We start from the raw sequence: 17,171 nt of genomic DNA, 5'->3' as shown, positions 1-17,171 counted from the left end.
TCTCGTACAACTGTTCATTTTCCTGTTTTGTTTCTGCATGTTTTTTTATTTATCAAAATTCAGCCCCAGATTTGCTGACAGAATTTAAAAAGTCACGGTTTGGTCCAATTTCTCAGATGATTCTCCTGGTGCCCCCTGTCTGGGCTGTCCTGGGCCCCATCCACTGGGTCCTGTTTCTGGGTCACTACGTTCTCCTCTTGCTCTTTTCATGGAGTACATTTTTCTTTTCTTTCTTTTTTTAAGATTGATTTATTAGACAGTGAGGGGGTGGAGGGACAGAGGGAAAGAATCTCAAGCAAACTCCCCACTGAGTGCAGAGCCTCGACCCCACGACCCTGAGATCATGACCTGAGCTGAAACCAACAGTCAGGCACTGAACCGACTGAGCCACGAGGCGCCCCTCATGCGATATGCTTTTCTGAGAAGAGGCGCACGAGAGCTGGAGGGTGGAAGAAGGACTAACTGACGTGTGTGAGTGGGTTCCCGCACCACAGGTGTGCTGGGTTCTTCACAGGAGCGACTTGATTTCCCAGCAAATCTACGATCACCCTTCAGAGGTGACCTTGCCTGCCATTCATGATTCAGTACAAGTCTGTCTGGCTCTAAAACTTAATTTTAAAAAAAAGTTATTTTAATAGAGAAGTTATGCCTGTGTATGTCTTACTAGGTCAGTAGTGCTTATGAAAAATAACCACACCACTTCCCCCGGAGGCAGCTTTAGCCCTCTTAGAGGATTCTTTTCGTATTTATTGTCATATCTTTAAATTGGTGGCTTTTAGATTTTTTTTTTTAAAGATTTTATTTATTATTTGACAGAGATAGAGACAGCCAGCGAGAGAGGGAACACAAGCAGGGGGAGCGGGAGAGGAAGAAGCAGGCTCATAGCGGAGGAGCCTGATGTGGGGCTCGATCCCAGAATGCCGGGATCACGCCCTGAGCCGAAGGCAGACGCTTAACCGCTGTGCCACCCAGGCGCCCCAGATTTTTTTTTTGACAAAAACTCAAAACAAGAAATACATTTGCTATCAGGACCTGGTATGTGCGCACACACACACACACAACTGAAACATTCTGGAAGCAACACCTGGCCTCCTGAGAGCGCTCGGACACATTGTTCTGTTACTCTCCGCACAGCCCACAACGGACTGCGGTCTGAGAAGCACGGGGCTGAACGGACCACCCATGCTGCTGCACTTTGCTTTCCCTTTGGGTGTCGTCCATGGGCTTTCTACTCCAGCTCGGTGACGCCGAGTGGGGACGGGCACTGTCTGTGCCCCGTCGCAGCTCTGACACCAGGCCGTCAGCCCAGGAAGCTGCACAGAGAGAATGTGAACCCTGGCGTATCAGCAGACATCTGTATTGTGTCCTGTGACTTGGACGATGGCTTGGCTGGTTCTAGAATTCTAGCCTGAAAATTCTTTCCGACAAAACTCTGCAAACATTTCTCCCGTGTCTCTGGCTCCCAGGGTTGCTGCTGAGGAAATCAGACCCATTTTGAGTCAGAGCCTTTGTAAGCCACCAACTTTGTCTCTAGAAGCTTCTCTTTTTCTTCGTTGCTGCAGATGTTCAGAGTGACGTAGCTCAGTGTGGCTGTGTTTGCACCCTGGAGGAGCCCGACGCCATCCAGAAAGTCCTGCCCTTCAGTTCTGGGAAGCCCTCCTGAGCTGCTCTGCTCTCAGCCGCCCGCCCTCGCTCTCTCCTGTCCTTCTGAGGCTCTCCTGCTTCCCACATCTTCGTTTTCTTCTAACCCGTGTAACGAATTTTTAAAAATATCTGTTACGTCATTTTTAATTTCTAAGAGACTTTTTGTTTTTTGGGTATTTTTAGTAGCACTCACCCTGTTTATGTTTCACAGGCGTGATGTCATCTCTTCTGTGAGGGTATTAATGACGCATATTTTCTCGAGCCCACTGCCCCTGTCACCCCGGTCTGGTTTCTGCTTCCGAGTTGATTTCTTCTGTTTGTTGGCTTTGGTCTCTGTTTTCCATGTTAGTGGGTTTCCTTTGGTAGAACTTGGTTGTCTACTTATATTTGAGTGTGGTTTACAAAGCAGAGCAGGAAAGGTCCAAGACACCCAGAAATGGTCCCGAAGCAACCATTCCACTTGTAGTGGGAGCCAGGACGCTTTGGAGACATGGCTGGTTCCAGGCTCCGCTGCCAGCTTGAGGAATAAAAATACAGGCCCTCTTGTTCAACTGGAATTTCGGATAAGCAACAAGTAATTTTCATTGTAAGTATGTCCTGAGTGGTATTTAATCTGGCAGCCCTAAGGCCAGGTCTGTGGCAGGAAGCATACGGAGCCAGGGTATCTTTTCGTACCAGATGGCAGGAGAGCCGTCGAAGCTGCTGTGGCTGTGTCAGAGGGCTCAGGAGCCAGCGTGGAAGGCTTTCACTGGCTGAGTGAGATAGGAGCATTAGAGAGAATATTAACCACACTGGGTGGGAGCACAAAGCATGTCGAGATCCATCGGACGGCTTTGGAAGACTGATGGAGAAGTCCCGAGGCATCTAGCTCTCCTGAGACTGATTAGATTCTTTGATTGTATGACTGGGAACATTTTATGAGCATATTAGTATAACTTTCTATCTTACTGGAAACCAAACAGAATGTGTGAGATTATAAAGTCTCTGAAGTTTGATGGTTAAGTAGACTAACACATGCTTGCATAGATTTAAAATAGAGAATGTGCAGTTCCAAAGGGAAAGGAAATCGAGCTGCTAATGCCTCAGGAATGTTTACCCTTTAAGAAGGGTCATTTTCTTTCAGAATCCACAGCTGAAAAAAAAACCCACCCCCACCCACCCCCCAAAAAAACGGGATAATGGTTGATTGTTGGGTAAGAAGCAAAGAGATGTAAATTCTTACAGGGAACAAATAATGCCAAGGAGCCTTTACTTCATGCAAGTATTAATTCAATGTTGTTTAAATGTCAGGCTGAAAAATGTGCAGTTTAACAATTTCTATTAGAAAAAGTTAGGGTCAGGGGCGCCTGGGTGGCTCAGTCCTTAAGCGTCTGCCTTTGGCTCAGGTCCTGATCCCAGGGTCCTGGGATCGAGCCCCTCGTCGGGCTCCCTGCTCAGCAGGAAGCCTGTTTCTTCCTCTCCCACTCCCCCTGCTTGTGTTCCCTCTCTCGCTGCCTCTCTCTCTGTCAAATAAAGAAATAAAATCTTTAAGAAAGAAAGAAAAAAAAAGTTCAGGTCATATTTATTTATTTATTTATTTATTTAAGATTTTATTTATTTGTCAGAGAGAGAGAGCACAAGCAGGGAGAGTGGCAGTTAGAGGGAGAAGCAAGTTTCCCGATGAACAGGGAGCCCAATGCGGGACTTGATCCCAGGACCCTGCGATCATGACCTGAGCCAAAGGCAGGTGCTTAACTGACTGAGCCGCCCAGGTGTCCCTCGGGTCATATTTTTAAGCGAGGTGAATCCTTGGACAAATTAGACTAGTTTTATAATTTTGATTTAAAACAACTACTTGGGTATAAGATAATAGGAAGTTATAGCTTTGGGAAAAATTAGGTTATTTACTGATGATGCAAAGCTCACTTAAACTTTACTAAATTTCCTCGTCTGTTTTTATGGGTCAGGCAAGTGTTTTTTCTTTTCTTTCTTTTTTTTTTAAGATTTTATTTATTTATTCGACAGAGATAGAGACAGCCAATGAGAGAGGGAACACAAGCAGGGGGAGTGGGAGAGGAAGAAGCAGGCTCATAGCGGAGGAGCCTGACGTGGGGCTTGATCCCAGAATGCCGGGATCACGCCCTGAGCCGAAGGCAGACGCTTAACCGCTGTGCCACCCAGGCGCCCCAGGTAAGTGTTTTTTCTTGAACACTCTCTCCCTCTCTTTTTAAGTAGCCTCCACACCCAGCATGGAGCCTGACATGGGGCTTGAACTCACGACCCTGAGATCATGACCTGAGCTGAAATCAAGAGTCAAACGCTTAACCGACTGAACCACCATGTGCCCCAGGTAAGTTATTTTTCCAAAAAAAATATTTAAGGTCATGTAAATGCACACATATATGTTTATATTAAAATAAGTGTTCTCTGTCATGAAAGATGCCTTCTTGTAAACCTCAGTGCTCTGAATTTGCATTTCATTTTGCCACTTACCTCCCGTCCTGTGGTATGTTATCTCTGAAGATGTCATAATTATTTCCCCTTCGCTGTACACGCACTTCTTGGCCATGTGATTTTGCTGCTCCTCCTATTGAAAGCTGGGGTCTGTCTCCTCTCCCCTGATGGGCTGGGTCCTGCCACTGAGTGTGGCGGAGTGCTGCCAAGCCTAGGTGTTAGGGGCCTGGCAGCTTCCATCAGTGGAAGGAAGCCTGGGCTGGACTAGTGAGTACTGAGGTTGTGTGAAGAGAAGGGCCCATGGACAGAGGGAGTGGGTTCTGTGCTCAGAGAGGGGGCCAGTGGAGAAAGAAAGGGCCATGTGGATGGGGGGGGGGCCATGTGGACAGACAGAGAGGGCCCCGGGGAGAGAGGACCCACCTGATGGCCACTCTGAGGCCCCAGGTGCTGGAGGGAAGCTGGCTGGATCCTCCAGCCCCAGCTGAGCCATCCAGTCCAGCACCACGTAGGACACAGACGAGCTGTCCTGCCAGAATTCCTGACCCACAGAATCATGAGCCGTAGATCAGGGACTGCGCTGTGCTGTGTGGTGAGGGTTGGGACGCTGCAGCCACCGCTCAGCTCTATCTGCGTAAATTACCTGGGATTCTCCTGCCTTCATTTAATGAGTATGGACTCGTGGATGTTTACTTTATACTTGGATTATGAGCCAAAGCCCCTGTACTGGGTCTCTGTCCCTGGGGGCCGTCAGTTGGCCCCTGTGCTCTTTGGCACATCCCATAATTCTCCTTTGATTTGTTTATTTTTTTAGCACTTCCTTACTTTTGGGCACCACAGATTCTCCTGGCTTATCTTGTATGTTTCTTCCCCCCCGTCATAAAATTAGCCATTTCTCCAAGGAGCCCTTGGTTCCTTTTGTTGGAAAACGGTCTCAGAAACTGGGATCTGGGTGCTGGTAAGCTCGATGCATCCCGGACTACAGAGCTAGAAAATGCACGTGCGGGTACTGTCCCGTATGCCCAGCACGTCTGTGCTTCCGCTCGTGCACGTACTGTCCTGTGTGCGCGTGAACGGGCTGTGCTTCCGCTCGTGCGCATACTGACTTCTGTGCATGTACTGTCTCGTGTGCGCATGCACATCTGTGCTTCCGCTCGTGCACGTACGGTCCTGTGTGCGCGTGAACGGGCTGTGCTTCCGCTCGTGCGCGTACTGACCTGTGTGCACGTACTGTCCCATGTGTCCAGCATGTCTGTGCTTCTGCTCGTGGGCACTGGTGTCCACACCACACTGACCCATGCTGATGCTGGTGTCTCTAGCTGTAACCCATGACCACACAGGTCATTCTAGCCGCCTCTTCTTGCTCAGCCCCAGGTAGTGAGAAACCTGGCTGCCACCATCTGCCACCCACTTGCTGAATGGATTCTGGTATGTACATCAGAATCGATAAACCCTAACCCGTGGGGAACGGCGAGCAGGGCTGTGCACACTTCCTTGGCCTCTAGTCCTGCAGACTCTTCTCATCGCCACAGTGACTGGGGTCGGCACTCCCCCGCCTTCACTGAGGTCATTTCATTTGAAATGTACTTTGCTTGCTTTTGCCACATTCTGATGCTCCCAGCTTCCTAAAATAGCTTTTAAGAATTCGCATCCGTGGAGGCTCCGGTGGAGCTGTGCTATCCCTTGGATCTCAATAGTCACACAGTGCCACTTACCCACCGTGACTGTACCTTACAGAACAGCTACCCCGCTCACCCCCCACCCGGTTTGTAGCTGTAAGCTCGTTACTTTCAAGGTGGTTTGGTCTGCATCAAAGGCTCCAGTTATAGCCGGATAATTTTTAAAGATACGGAAATTCCCAGAGACAGGGACTACAGAAATAGTGATCACTATATAAAAACATCTGTTTTTGTTTTGTTTTTTTCAAATTGTGCGTGGTTTGGATGGTAAAGTTCCTGGGACATACATGTTGTGTCGCATAAAGTTGGATATAAATGAGCGGGAGTGGACAGCGAAGGCTCATCACTTACGGCGTGGAGACAGCCGCAGAGCGGCAGACGGATGGCGCTCGACTGAGCAGGTGTATCTAGAATGATAAACAGAAGGAAACAGTCGCTTCCTGTTTGGATCAGGAAGGGCATCTCTCTCGTCTAGACTCGGCCTCCTTGGGGCCTCCCTGTGGCTGTCGGGCTGATCCCCACCACGGCTCAAATCTGTTACCAAATGGTCTTCGTATCGTGGGGGCAGAGGCTCCCGGTGATCGTTTCAAACTCTGTGCTCCTTTTAAATATCCTCACCCTGATCAAACCTCCAGCCGGAACGACCACGCTCCTGCCAGGCCCCTCTCGTAACTCCAGTGTTGCCTTCCCAAAATTTAGGCCTCATGTCAGAAATTGAAAAGCTGACAGCATGTCGACAAGCTTACGTGCCTCTGGGCAACACAAGGGCCACCTCTCTTGGACAAAAGGAGGAATTGTATAAATAAGTAAATGATTTGTTAGCATATTTCACTCACGTCGTCACACAGTCTGAAGCCCGTATGATGGGAAAGTCGAGTAAAAAGCGTTCAGCCTCCCTGGGCTGCCGATAGACAACAGTCATGCTATTGTTGCTGCTGTATTTGGGCGGCTTTGCCCGTCTCTGTTGCCGCGTGGGACTGGCGCAGTAACTGTCCACAGACCAGCTTCGTGCCTGTTTCCGTGCTCTTGCCAGGCAGTCAGGACACCACGAGGCCGACCGAAAGTGCCTGGCAGTTTTTAGTGTCCTCCCAGCTCGTTACATGTAGTAACGCTCAGAGTCACTGTTGACCAAATCCTTGGAAAGCGTGGTGCACCTCAGGAGAGATTCTGCCCTCTGACCTTTGCGTGTTCTGTCCAGCTTGTCCAGCCGGTGCTGGTTCGTGCTTTCCTCATGCTTACCTGCTACAAACTGCAAATCAGAAATGAACCGTTCTGGAAGAAAGAGCAAAAGGGTCTGTATATGAGAGGCTCTTTCAGGGACTCTTGACTGTCAATACTGTGGGAAACAGCGTCCTTGGACAAGCTGCCATGTGACCACACCTGGACACCTGCCACACTGTCTCCAGGGACCACGTCAGAGCTCTGGGGCCCTTTCGCACCCGTTGCTTCCTTTGGATCAGGAAGGGCATCTCTCTCATGTGGACCCGGCCTCGTTGGGGCCTCCCTGTGGGTGTCGGGCTGATCCCCACCACGGCTCGAGCAGGTGGCCTGGGAACACATTGAGCCTAGCCCAAGAGCCCCATGATGAGGCAGAGTAAGTGAGGGTACAGTGGGGGTGCTGGGCATGAGAAGTGGAGGGAACCCTCCAGGCTGCACGGGCCCGAGGTGCACTGCAGAGGGGGCGGGGTGCTGGCTTCCCTGTTGAGAGCACTGCAGGAAGATTACTGTGGCCAGGTCAAGGTTTTGAGATGGCCGAGGGACAGTGTGTCGTGGGCATGACACTACCGACCCATCCAGCCCAGGCTGACACACAGGAGAACCCCTTCCTCCTGCAGCATTCCTGCTGGGAGAGCTCAACCCCACGCTCACTGTAAAGCAGAGATGCACAAAGGAATCATGTGCACGGGGCGCCTGGGGGGCTCAGTCGGTGAAGCGTCTGCCTTCGGCTCAGGTCATGACCCCAAGGTCTTGGGATGGAGCCCTGTGTCGGGCTCCCTGCTCAGCGGGGAGTCTGCTTCTCCCTCTACCCCTCCCGCTGCTCGTACTCCTGCTTGCTCACTCACTCTCTCAAATAAATAAACAAAATCTTTAAAAAAAAAAAAAAAAAGGAAAGGTTGGCTGGTCCATGACACAATGTCTCTATATTTCCATATTCGTGTCTGTTTTGTTTTGTGTTTGAGAGAGAGCGAGGGCACGAGTTGGGGGGAGCGGAGGGAGAGAGAATCTCAAGCAGACTCCCCAGTGAGTGCAGAGCCCTCTACCCTGAGATCACGATCTGAGCCGAAATCAAGAGCTGGCTGCCTTAACCGACTGAGCCACCCAGGTGCCCTATTTTAGGTCTTCTCGACACCCAGCTCGAGGCTCAAACTCACACCCCCGAGATGGAGAACCACTCACTCCGTCAACCAAGCCAGCTGGTCGCCTGTCCTCTCTGTCTTCTCGCATCACAGTGTCTCGACACCTCGACGATCTCTCAGCCCGTCCTGACAGGTCATCGACCTGTGGTCCTCCCCAGAAGGCGGCCAGAGCCCTCACAGTCAAGGGCTCTCTTGAGGGACGCACTCAGCTCTTCAGACCCGGGAGGTGCGGAGTTCCTGCCTCGTGGCATGAGAGGCCACCGTGTGGCAAGCCATCGGGGCTCCAGAAGGGCCCCTGCCTATGCAGCTGGCCCCTTCCAGAACTGGTCACGACAGGCAGAAACTCTGTCAGTGAAGTTGGGGAGCTCGTGGTCTGTGATGCAGCCCTCCACGTGGCCTCAGCCTCGGTTGCTGACAGATCAATGCAATTCGTGAAGTCCCTCGTAGCCCACCCCACAGCACCGGTCCCTTCTCCTTGTGAAATGTGTGCCTTCAGCTGGTGTAAGCCCTGGCCCGGCTCTGTTCTGGAGACAGTTATGTTCGTCTTCTTTTGCTGTACCACCAACTGCCACAAATTGAGCAGCTCAATGCAACACATTCACTATTACACGGCTTCCCTGGGTCAGACACGCGGATCTGAGTTTTCTGGGCCCTCTGCTCAGGGCCTCCCAGGTGAAGTCGGTGTCTGCCAGGGCTGCTCCGGACCTGAGGCACGGGCCCTCTCTGGAGGGTGGGCGGGATCCAGTTCCTTGTTGTAGGACTGAGGTCCATTTTCTGCTTGGCTGTTGGCTGGGGGCAGCCCCATGGCCCCCTCCAAGGGCCCTTTCTCAGGGTGGCCGGCTGGAGACATTGACGGCAGGCAGCACGATGGAGACTGTCACAGTGACATCCCAGGACTTTGTCCTGTGGGTGCGGAAGACTCTTCTGGCATTGTTTCAGCTCCTGCCCACACCAAAGGGGAGGACACAGGGTGCCCAGACAGCTCTGTACGCCACTGGGCCCTGGAGGGCTGTTTTCCTTGTGTGTTCATATAAACCCTACCACTCTAAGCCACCTTCCATTCCTGCAACCCCAGCCCACACCCTCCAAGCCCCTATCTTGCTCACTCAGCATGAGAGCCAGACTGCGGCCCCCACGGACCTCCCTATGCACCCACCTCTGCTCCCTCATCTGGGAGGCAGCTTCCCCAGGCACCAGCCTGGACATTTACCTGTGGCTGTCATTCCCTCGGAGGCCGTTCCTATCAGTCCTGTGGAGGGAGACCCTGCCCTGTTTTCGTCTCTTGACAACATTTCTCCCAGAGATTAAAACAATCTTATCTGTCCGTAAGCTGGCCTGCCGTCCGCCTCCCTCTGTCAGCTTCCAGGTCCCTGGCACACAGTAGGTGCTCAGCAAATATTTGTTGAGTGACAGAACAGTGGGCGTGAGCACGTGTCTCTGTGTCTGATTGTGTCTGGTGGCGTCTCTGAGCGCCTGTGGTTTCTCCTCCCAGTGAGCCTGGCTGCCTGGAATGTCCGAGTCCCCAGGAGTAGGAGCCAGAACCTGATTCTTAGTGGGGCTGGTTGGCTGACCCCTGCCTTGTGCAGCCACGCCTCCTAGAAGAGGGGAGGTAGGTAGAGGGCTCTGGTCTGGCTGGGGGGCGTTGGCCAGAGCTCAGGGTGGGACCATGGTGACGTCAGTGACTTTGTCCTGGTGTGTTCTCTTCCCGAGGAATGGAGGCGAGACTCGGAAATGAGCAACCCACAGGCACTTGGAAGGAGCAGAAGGTCTCAGGCCTTGGCCAGGGGAGGGGCAGGTGGCCTGCTGGACCTGCATTCTCATCTGTGGCTATTAACTGCCACGAGTGGGGGTGGGGCAGCAGCCCTTTGCTGCTGATTTTGGTTCTGCTGGCCTCAGGCAGAGAGGGGAAGGGAAGAGGGGGTTGTAGCCCTCCACCACCTCTGTCCATTCTTGCCCAGTGGCGCATGGGGGTCAGCTTCCCCCCAGTAGCGGCCCCCTCAGACTTAACGCGTTTGGGCCAAGCTGAGGGCTGAGTTTCCACGGAGAAGGCCCCACAGGGCTCGAGGCCAGGGAACCTGCTGGGACAGGGAGGGCGCCCACAGGCTCCTGGCTCAGGGCTGGGAGCTGACCCTGGTCCCCTTCCAGACAGAGGGGCCGGCGCTGGGCCATTTCTGCCTCCGTCCAGCATTGCCTGGACATCTTCCCTCCATGGGGGAAAGACAGCCCAGCAGACAGAGGCGGGAACTGAGGATAGAGATGGAGAGACATGGGCGGGGCGCAGAGAAGGGAGGTCACTAGCTAATATAAACCAGTTAAAAAAACAGGAGGAGAGGCCAGGCCTCAAGGCCAGCCAGGCGGGGCTTGTTTTTCCAGAATGAAAGGCCCAGGGAGGGGCTGGGACCGGGACAAGCTCTGATTCCAGTTTGGAAAAGGGGCTCCAATGCCCGGGGGGGCCTGAGTCTTGCTGAGGAAATGGGTCCATTGGGGGGGGGTTCCCCACATCCTCATGGCCGGTCCTCATTCCCTCTGCTGCAGCCCTGACAGTCTCCCCACCGTGCCTGAAGCTGGAGAGTCCAGCTGAACTGGGGTCCTTGCTTATCTGAGGAACTTGGGACCAGGACAGGGTTCTGGGGTGAGATCCCTGCCCACCAGGGACTGGGGCCTGTGACCATAATTCTATTCAAATGGGTAGTCTAAAACATGCACTTGGGTTTTGGTGGTGGTTTGCATTTTTTCTTCTTTTTTCTTTTTGAGGTTTGTTTAACTAGAAAGAGTGGGTTTGGTACACAGTGTGTGATCTGTTATTTTGCATTTATTTATGTGACTTTGTAAGTTTTCCCAGAGCTTCAAATTTGTGCTTTCCACGGGGGAAGCTCCCATACCCGCCTTCCCCCCTCTACTCTGGGCGGGGAGCATCTTAGCCAGGGTTTGGTTTCAGGGACACCAGGCTCTGCCCTTGATGGTGGGCAGATGCAGGTCCAGGCCAGAGGGGAGGGGCTGGTCAAATGCTGCCCCTCCGTGCTGGGGTCCCCACCCTCATGCCCTGGCAGGCCCCTCTGGGTGGTGAAAATGACTGGTGGACAGCTGGGCCCATCAGGGAACCCCTTGCCCACTCCCCCAGAACTGGGGTGACTATTTTCCTTTCACAAATGAAGACATGCAGCCCCCAGAGGAGGCTGAGGGGAAGAGGGGTAGGTCCGGCACCCTGGGCTCCTTGGGGGTCTTTTTGCTAGGGGGGGTTGCCTCAGCTCCACAGCAAGCACAGGAGGGAGGACCCTGCCCACGCTGTCCACATGGGGGACGCCCGGGCCAGGTTCCCCCGACAGGTAGACGCGAGGTGATGTGCACCCCGGAGCCCCAGCCCTGCAGCAGCCCCAAAGGGCCTCATGTGTCCCAGCCGCCCCCACAGCATCCGGGACCATGCCCTAAGCCCTCCTGCCCCTTCAAGGGCTGGGCTACGGCCCCCTTCCCTGCTCCAGGACCTGGGCCAGAGGACCGGCAGGGTCTCTGCTCTGATTTCCCCTCACGTCCTCGGACACGGTGCCTGTGTTCCTACCCCTCCCCACCAGGCCAGCCAAGGATTCGGGGAGGACTAGGGGCCAGCAGGAGCCAGAGGGGGCGGTCTGCAGACCGTCGACCCCGCCCAGGGCTCCGTGATGTCATGGTGGGTGCTAAGGAGGGGGAGGGGGCTGGGCTGTTTTTCTGAAGAGTTGGAGCAGAAGTGAGACAAAGCGGGGCGGGCGGGCCAGGCGGGCGCCATGGAGCTGCGGTCCCAAGTTATGGTCTGGGAACTTGTACTTCTTCAGAGTGAGTGCGGGGTGGGTGGGGGTCCGGAGTGGGAGCACAAGCGGGTCTTCTGGGCAAAGCTGCCTGTCTGAGCTTGAGTGCGGAGGAGTGGGACGCTCCCGCTGCCGGGAAGGGGCTGGGTCTGGGGGGGGGGGTGCCTCAATGTGGCAGCTCACCAGGATAAGGGGCCCCCAGGACCCAGGAGGGTGTGAGGTTTTATGTTAGATCTCCACCAGAACTTCCTCTCACATGGATTTGGGAGCCAGAGGGCCAAGAAGGGCAGGGAGGCTGAGGTGGCGGGTGCCTCTCACTGGGGTCCCTCCCCCACTCCACTCTTCCAGGAAGCCCCTCAGGTCTGCACTTCTTCCAGTGGTCAGAAGACGAGTAGGTTGGAGGATACAAGGGGCCTGGGAACAGTGGGGCTAAAAGGGTCTGTTCCAGTCCCCCCCCTGGCTCCCTGGCCCCCTGAGCCCGCCTCCCGGGCTGGCCTGCTGACCCGGCACATTCCTCCTGGTCCCGGGCGCTCAGCCCATCTCTGGAGCAGGAACTTGCCTGTGGGTGCAGACGGTCCAGCCTGCTAGTGCTTCAGACCTCTGCCCTTCAGGAAGCCCCGGGGGGCTCCAGCCCTGAGAACCGGGTGTGGGGCGGGACTCCCAGCTGTGCGAGGACTCTTGAGCGTGGCTGTGGCATGGCCCTTGGCAGGTGCACGTACCTCGTTGGACATGAATGTGCAGGAGCCCCCAAACCAGCTCTGAGCATCACGCTTTGGCACCCTGGTGGCCTTGCTGCAGTGATGGTGACAGTGGGCACCATTCCTGAGGGTGGCCCTTGGTGACAAGTACACATTCCAGAGCTGGCTCCACCATTCACCCCCAAAAGGGGAAGAGCTGTCCCGCAGTCTAGGCCGGTGGCAGTGAGGATTAGGTGGGCGCCATGGGAGACCTGCCTGGGCCATGTGGGGCTAAAGGAGCGCCCTCCCCCATCTTGTCAGCCTGGCTTGACTTTATCCCCACCTTTTAAGAGGGTGTCACTAGTGGGGCGCCTGGGTGGCTCAGGTAAGCATCTGCCTTTGGCTCAGGTCACAATCTCAGGGTCCCAGGATCGAGCCCTTGCCTGGGGCTCCCAGCTCAGGGGGGAGCCTGCTTCTCCCTCTGCCTGCTGCCCCCCTCCTTTGCGCTCGCACACATGCTCTCTCTCTCTCTCTCAAATAAGTAAATAAATAAATAAAACCTATATCTATATAAATAAGAGGGTGTCATTAACACCCACCTCAGCAAGGACTATAATGGGACCCAGGCAGCCAAGTGGGGGGCCCGGGGCTGGGTGGGTGACCTGGATGCCAAGGCTCAGGTCATCCCCTCTCCAGCCCGACTCTCTCCTTCTTCTAGGCTCTGCTGTCCTTCTGTCCTCAGGTTAGTGACCAGCCTCCTTGGGAAACCACAACAGTCCCCCTCCCGTCTTGCCAGACCCACCCTGCACCTTCCCCTCGGGTCCCATCCCTCTCCCAGTGACTCCCCCTTCCCCCCAGTGCCCTCAGGGCCCGTGCCTGCTGCCAGCTCCGTGGTGTCCGAGTCCACCGTGAGCTGGGCGGCGGGCGCCCTGGCCGTGCTGCGCTGCCAGAGCCCGAGAATGGTGTGGACCCAGGACCGGCTGCACGACCGCCAACGCGTGGTCCACTGGGACCTCAGCGGCCGCCCAGGCGGCGGCCCGACCCGCAGACTCGTAGACATGTACTCGGCGGGCGAGCAACGCGTGTACGAGCCGCGCGACCGCGGCCGCCTCCTGCTGCCCCTCTCCGCCTTCCACGACGGCAACTTCTCGCTGCTCATCCGCGGTAAGGGCCTGGGCACCGCGGCGGGGATGCGGGGGCCGTGTGGCGCGCGGGCCGGCTGCGCACTTCACCGCTGGGCTTTCTGCCGGGTCGTAGCGGTGGAGGAGGCCGACGCGGGGCTGTACACCTGTAACCTGCACCACCATTACTGCCACCTGTACGAGACCCTGGCCGTCCGCCTCGAAGTCACGGACAACCGTGAGTGTGCCCCCCCGCCGCCCCCGGGACGTGTCCCTGCGGGCTCCCTCCCCGCCCCCCGGCGCTGACCCACCTGCACCCCCAGCCCGCGAGGCCGGCGCGCACTGGGACGGCGAGAAGGAGGTGCTGGTGGTGGAGCGCGGCACGCCCGCGCTGCTCACCTGCGTGAACCGGGCGCACGTGTGGACCGACCGGCACCTGGAGGAGGCGCAGCAGGTAGTGCACTGGGACCGACAGCCGCCTGGGGTGCCGCACGACCGCGCTGACCGCCTGCTGGACCTGTACGCGTCGGGGGAGCGCCGAGCCTACGGGCCGCCCTTCCTGCGCGACCGCGTGGCGGTGGGGGCGGACGCCTTTGCGCGCGGCGACTTCTCACTGCGCATCGACCCGCTGGAGCCAGCCGACGAGGGCACGTACTCCTGCCACCTGCACCATCACTACTGCGGCCTCCACGAGCGCCGCATCTTCCACCTGAGAGTCACCGAGCCCGTCGCTGAGCCGCCCCCGCGGGACTCGCCGGGCAACGGTTCCAGCCACAGCGGCGCCCCTGGCCCAGGTGCCGCGTGGCCCCTCCCTGCCCCCCACAGGGACCTGGGTGTTGGCGGGGGAGAGGCCCCCTCGGGCCACGGCGGTCCATCCCTTCCCGAGCCCCGCGGAGCAGGGGCGGTCTGAATCGGGGGCGCGCTCCCTGACGCCGCCCCTGCACGGCCTGTGCAGATCCCACCCTGGCGCGCGGCCGCAGCGTCATCAACGTCATAGTCCCCGAGGGCCGGGCCCACTTCTTCCAGCAGCTGGGTTACGTGCTGGCCACTCTGCTGCTCTTCATCCTGCTGCTCATCACCGTCGTCCTGGCCACCCGTCAGCGCCGCCGCGGAGGTGAGCTGGGGCTCCATCCCGCAGGGCCGAGGCCAGAGCTAGGAAGCCTCCCCTGACCAGAGGCGGGTGTGGGGGGCAGTGGCCTGAGCAGAGGGTAAGCAGGGATGGGAGGGTTCCTTAGGGCTGAGGGGGCTGGGGAGCGGGTGAGACTGCCCCCAACATGAGTCTTCCTCCCCAGGCTACGAATACTCGGACAAGAAGTCGGGGAAGTCAAAGGGGTGAGTGCCCCCTCCAGGCTCTCCTGGGGACCAGACCTCCCCACCCCGCTCTGCTCTAACTGCCCACCACCCTCCCGCCTCCAGGAAGGATGTGAACATGGCAGAGTTTGCTGTGGCCACGGGAGACCAGGCGCTTTACAGGAGTGAGGACATTCAGCTAGGTGAGGGAGGGCCCCAGAACCAAGGTCCAGACTGTGGCTCCCAGGCCTGACCTAGGGGAGGCACATCTCTGGGGGTGGGGGAAGCCTCACCCTGCTCTTTCCTTGCACCAGATTACAAAAATAACATCCTGAAGGAGAGGGCTGAGCTGGGCCACAGCCCACTGCCCGTCAAGAACATTGACTTGGACAGAGGTGAGTGACTAGGAAGGCTGGGCCTGTACCTCACCCCATCCACACTCACCAGCCAGCCCCAGGGGCAGGAGTCCCGGGGCAGTCTTGCTAGATGTCTGCCTTGTGTTTACCCCTGTGACAGAGGGGCAGAGGGCAGACACCCACCTGTTCCCTTGGCTTCCAGAGTTCAGAAAGGAGTACTGCAAATAAGGTGATCCTGGGCTCCTGGCTGGGCCAGCAGCCCTGCCATCTCCTGTCTGTCCGTCTTGGAGGATGACCTCCTGACCCTCATGTGGCTCACCTGACCCCCTTCCAGCGGCTGGTCCCGCTGTCCTGGAACTTGGCCTGGACTGGCACCGAGCAAGGCTGCCTCCAGACCCCTCTCCCCAGAGTCATCCTCATCCTCACAAGCACAGCGGGCTCTTTGGGATTCTGCAGATGCCCCTTCACCAGCCCTCAGCAGGTGCCTGCTGGCTCCCACACTCACTGGTGGTCCTGCCCCCCCCCCCAACGCAGGCACAGCCCAGACCCCGCTGATGTTCACCAGTCAACCCTTCAGACTCTCCTGGCCCCTGCCACTGTGGGCTGGGGCTCAGTGGGGGGTCTTGGAGCTTGGGTCAGCCTCAGGGCTAGCACCCTGGCCCCTTCTTCACCCCCTTCTACGGCTGGGACCTGAGGATTGTATGTTCCAGGCCCCAGGCTAATTCCCCTCTGCTCTGTGTTGGGCTACCTGGGGCTGCCCTGGGGCTTCTCTGCCTTCCACCCTATTCCAGCTTTGTTTCCAGCAAGTGCCTTGACAGTCACTGGGCTCTAGGTGACTTTTGACTCTGACCCCCCTCCCTCAGCCCTTCCTTGGGCTGGAGTCTGGGGCTGGGACCTCATTTGGCTTCTGTTTTGGCTGAGGACAGGGGAGGGGTAAAGATGGTTCTTGAGTGGCTTGTGCTGCCACCCCCAACACCCCACATTTGCTCCTCCCGGGAAACTGCCACCATCACAATAAAGACCACATGATTTTTAGACTTGGCCCCAGGTATGCCTCTGTGGCTCCTACTTCATGTCCCGGGGGGCGGAGTCTGGGCCTTGGGAACCTCAATGCTTTCCTTCATCTGAAGCCCTGCTGTCGCCACCCATTTCTTTGCGTGGAAGGTCTGAGTCCAGGTATCCTGGGAAGAGCGACGTCAGGTCCAATCCTATGGCACTATTCCTGGTTGTAAAGGAGTTCGGGATTCTCTTCTGAGGGCTTATTTGGACATGGAGGAGGGGAGCCTGGACATGCTCAGAGGACAGCCCTCTGAGCAGCAGATGCCAAAATGGGATTAGATGTGTGAAGATAAAGAGGGGGGAAGCAGGAGTAGGTACCAAAGGCAGGACACTTGTGAGGGGGATGGGAGGGAGGTACAGGAGGAAGGAGCCGTTGTGTTTCCCCAGCCCTGACCCCATCCAACAAAACTCCCAGGGCAGCAGGAGGGGGGAAAGGCTGTCTGTCACCCCATGCTGGAAACCCTGAGGTGGTGTGTTGAGAATATGCAGATTATGTCTGGCTGAATTAGGGGCACAAGCCATCCACAGAGGGTCAGCGGGTAACCTGGCGTCTGAACTCCCACCCTGGGGAAGTGAAAACCCCAGGGCGCTGTGAGGAAGGCAGTGTCAGTGACCTCACACGGGGGATGTAAAGTCAGATTCGTTACTTATAGATCCCAGAACAGGGGCGGTGAGCAAGGCTTCGGAAGGGCGGTCCTCCATTCCAGATCAGGAGACAGACAGCAGGGTAGCATACACCTATTACTTATACGGTGGTTGGGGTGGTGGTCACTAATTTT

The 17,171-nt window shown here is 56.4% G+C and overlaps 1 protein-coding gene and 1 long non-coding RNA gene across 4 annotated transcripts; both read left to right on the top strand.

The window, feature by feature from the left end:
• The first annotated feature begins 1,743 nt into the window (after window positions 1-1,743).
• On the top strand, window positions 1,744-7,860 carry LOC125283066 (uncharacterized). 2 transcript variants are annotated; one of them, XR_008956743.1, is made up of 2 exons: window positions 1,744-3,973; window positions 6,027-7,860. It is a non-coding gene; the product is annotated as an uncharacterized LOC125283066 (long non-coding RNA). The 2 variants fall into 2 exon arrangements; XR_008956744.1 differs by having other exon boundaries at window positions 3,695-5,032.
• Window positions 7,861-11,794: 3,934 nt separating this feature from the next.
• On the top strand, window positions 11,795-16,368 carry MXRA8 (matrix remodeling associated 8). 2 transcript variants are annotated; one of them, XM_026520090.4, is made up of 10 exons: window positions 11,821-11,917; window positions 13,285-13,308; window positions 13,425-13,730; window positions 13,824-13,925; window positions 14,011-14,481; window positions 14,643-14,801; window positions 14,980-15,019; window positions 15,104-15,180; window positions 15,292-15,372; window positions 15,536-16,368. In XM_026520090.4, exons 1-10 carry the CDS (start codon window positions 11,869-11,871, stop codon window positions 15,559-15,561), a joined length of 1,335 nt encoding a protein of 444 aa, XP_026375875.1. In that variant the 5' UTR covers window positions 11,821-11,868; the 3' UTR covers window positions 15,562-16,368. The 2 variants fall into 2 exon arrangements, with proteins under 2 accessions (XP_057161157.1, XP_026375875.1); XM_057305174.1 differs by lacking the exon at window positions 13,285-13,308 and having other exon boundaries at window positions 11,795-11,921; window positions 13,405-13,730.
• The last annotated feature ends 803 nt before the right edge of the window (window positions 16,369-17,171 follow it).

This window comes from Ursus arctos, unplaced genomic scaffold (assembly GCF_023065955.2).
Source record: "Ursus arctos isolate Adak ecotype North America unplaced genomic scaffold, UrsArc2.0 scaffold_32, whole genome shotgun sequence".
Lineage (NCBI taxonomy): Eukaryota > Metazoa > Chordata > Mammalia > Carnivora > Ursidae > Ursus > Ursus arctos.
This window is presented reverse-complemented; position numbering and strand designations above follow the sequence as displayed.